This window comes from Nestor notabilis, unplaced genomic scaffold, assembly GCF_000696875.1.
Source record: "Nestor notabilis isolate BGI_N333 unplaced genomic scaffold, ASM69687v1 scaffold5658, whole genome shotgun sequence".
Classification (NCBI taxonomy): domain Eukaryota; kingdom Metazoa; phylum Chordata; class Aves; order Psittaciformes; family Psittacidae; genus Nestor; species Nestor notabilis.
The window spans coordinates 5,772-6,472 of NW_009940443.1; the positions used below are offsets into that span (position 1 = coordinate 5,772).

A 701-nucleotide genomic window follows, 5' to 3' on the forward strand; every position below is an offset into this window, starting at 1 on the left:
AGCCCAGGGGCCGCAGCACAAACACATCCCCAGTCTCAGAGTTCACAGAGATGCAGGAGCAGGAAGGCTCCCCTGCAGGGTGCACTGGCACCAGGGAATAGGTCACCTTGGCGTTGGACCCCACGTCGGCATCCACAGCACTTATGGTTCCAACGAGCACGGTGGGGACACTGTTCTCACGCACATACATGGTGTACGATGTCTGGTTGAAGACAGGTGCATTGTCATTGACATCAGAGATGTCCACTGTGAAGGTGTGGGTGGTTGTGAGAGGAGGTGACCCTGCATCTGCTGCTGTGACTGTGAGGATGTACCGTGCCATCTCCTCCCGGTCCAGTGCACTGACGGTCACCAGCTCAAAGTAATTCTTATAGGCTGGCTGCAGGGAGACTGACAACTGGTCCTCAAGGGCACAGGAGATCCTCCCATTGGCACCAGCATCCCGGTCCCTAACAGTAAAGAGGGCGACCACTGTCCCAGGCAATGCGTTCTCAGGGAGGGGGCTGCTGAAGGAACTGACCACCAGCTCTGGTGCGTTGTCATTTACATCCACCACCTCCACCAACACTCTGCAAATTGCCGAGAGGCCCCCACCATCTGTGGCCTGAACACTGAGCTCATGATTTTCTGCTGCCTCAAAGTCCAGAGGCTTTGTGAGTTTAATTTCACCACTTGTGGGGTCAATCTCGAATGCTGAGAGG

General features: G+C 55.6%; 1 protein-coding gene across 1 annotated transcript in view; it reads right to left on the reverse strand.

Moving 5' to 3' along the window:
* LOC104410234 (protocadherin beta-15-like) overlaps positions 1-701 on the reverse strand; it is a gene marked incomplete at both ends in the record, with an annotated part of 1,872 nt that overhangs the window by 761 nt on the left and 410 nt on the right. Inside the window, one exon of the mRNA XM_010020341.1 lies at positions 4-693. Within this exon, the coding sequence (XP_010018643.1) occupies positions 4-693 (690 nt within the window). The remainder of the gene's footprint in view (positions 1-3; positions 694-701) is intronic.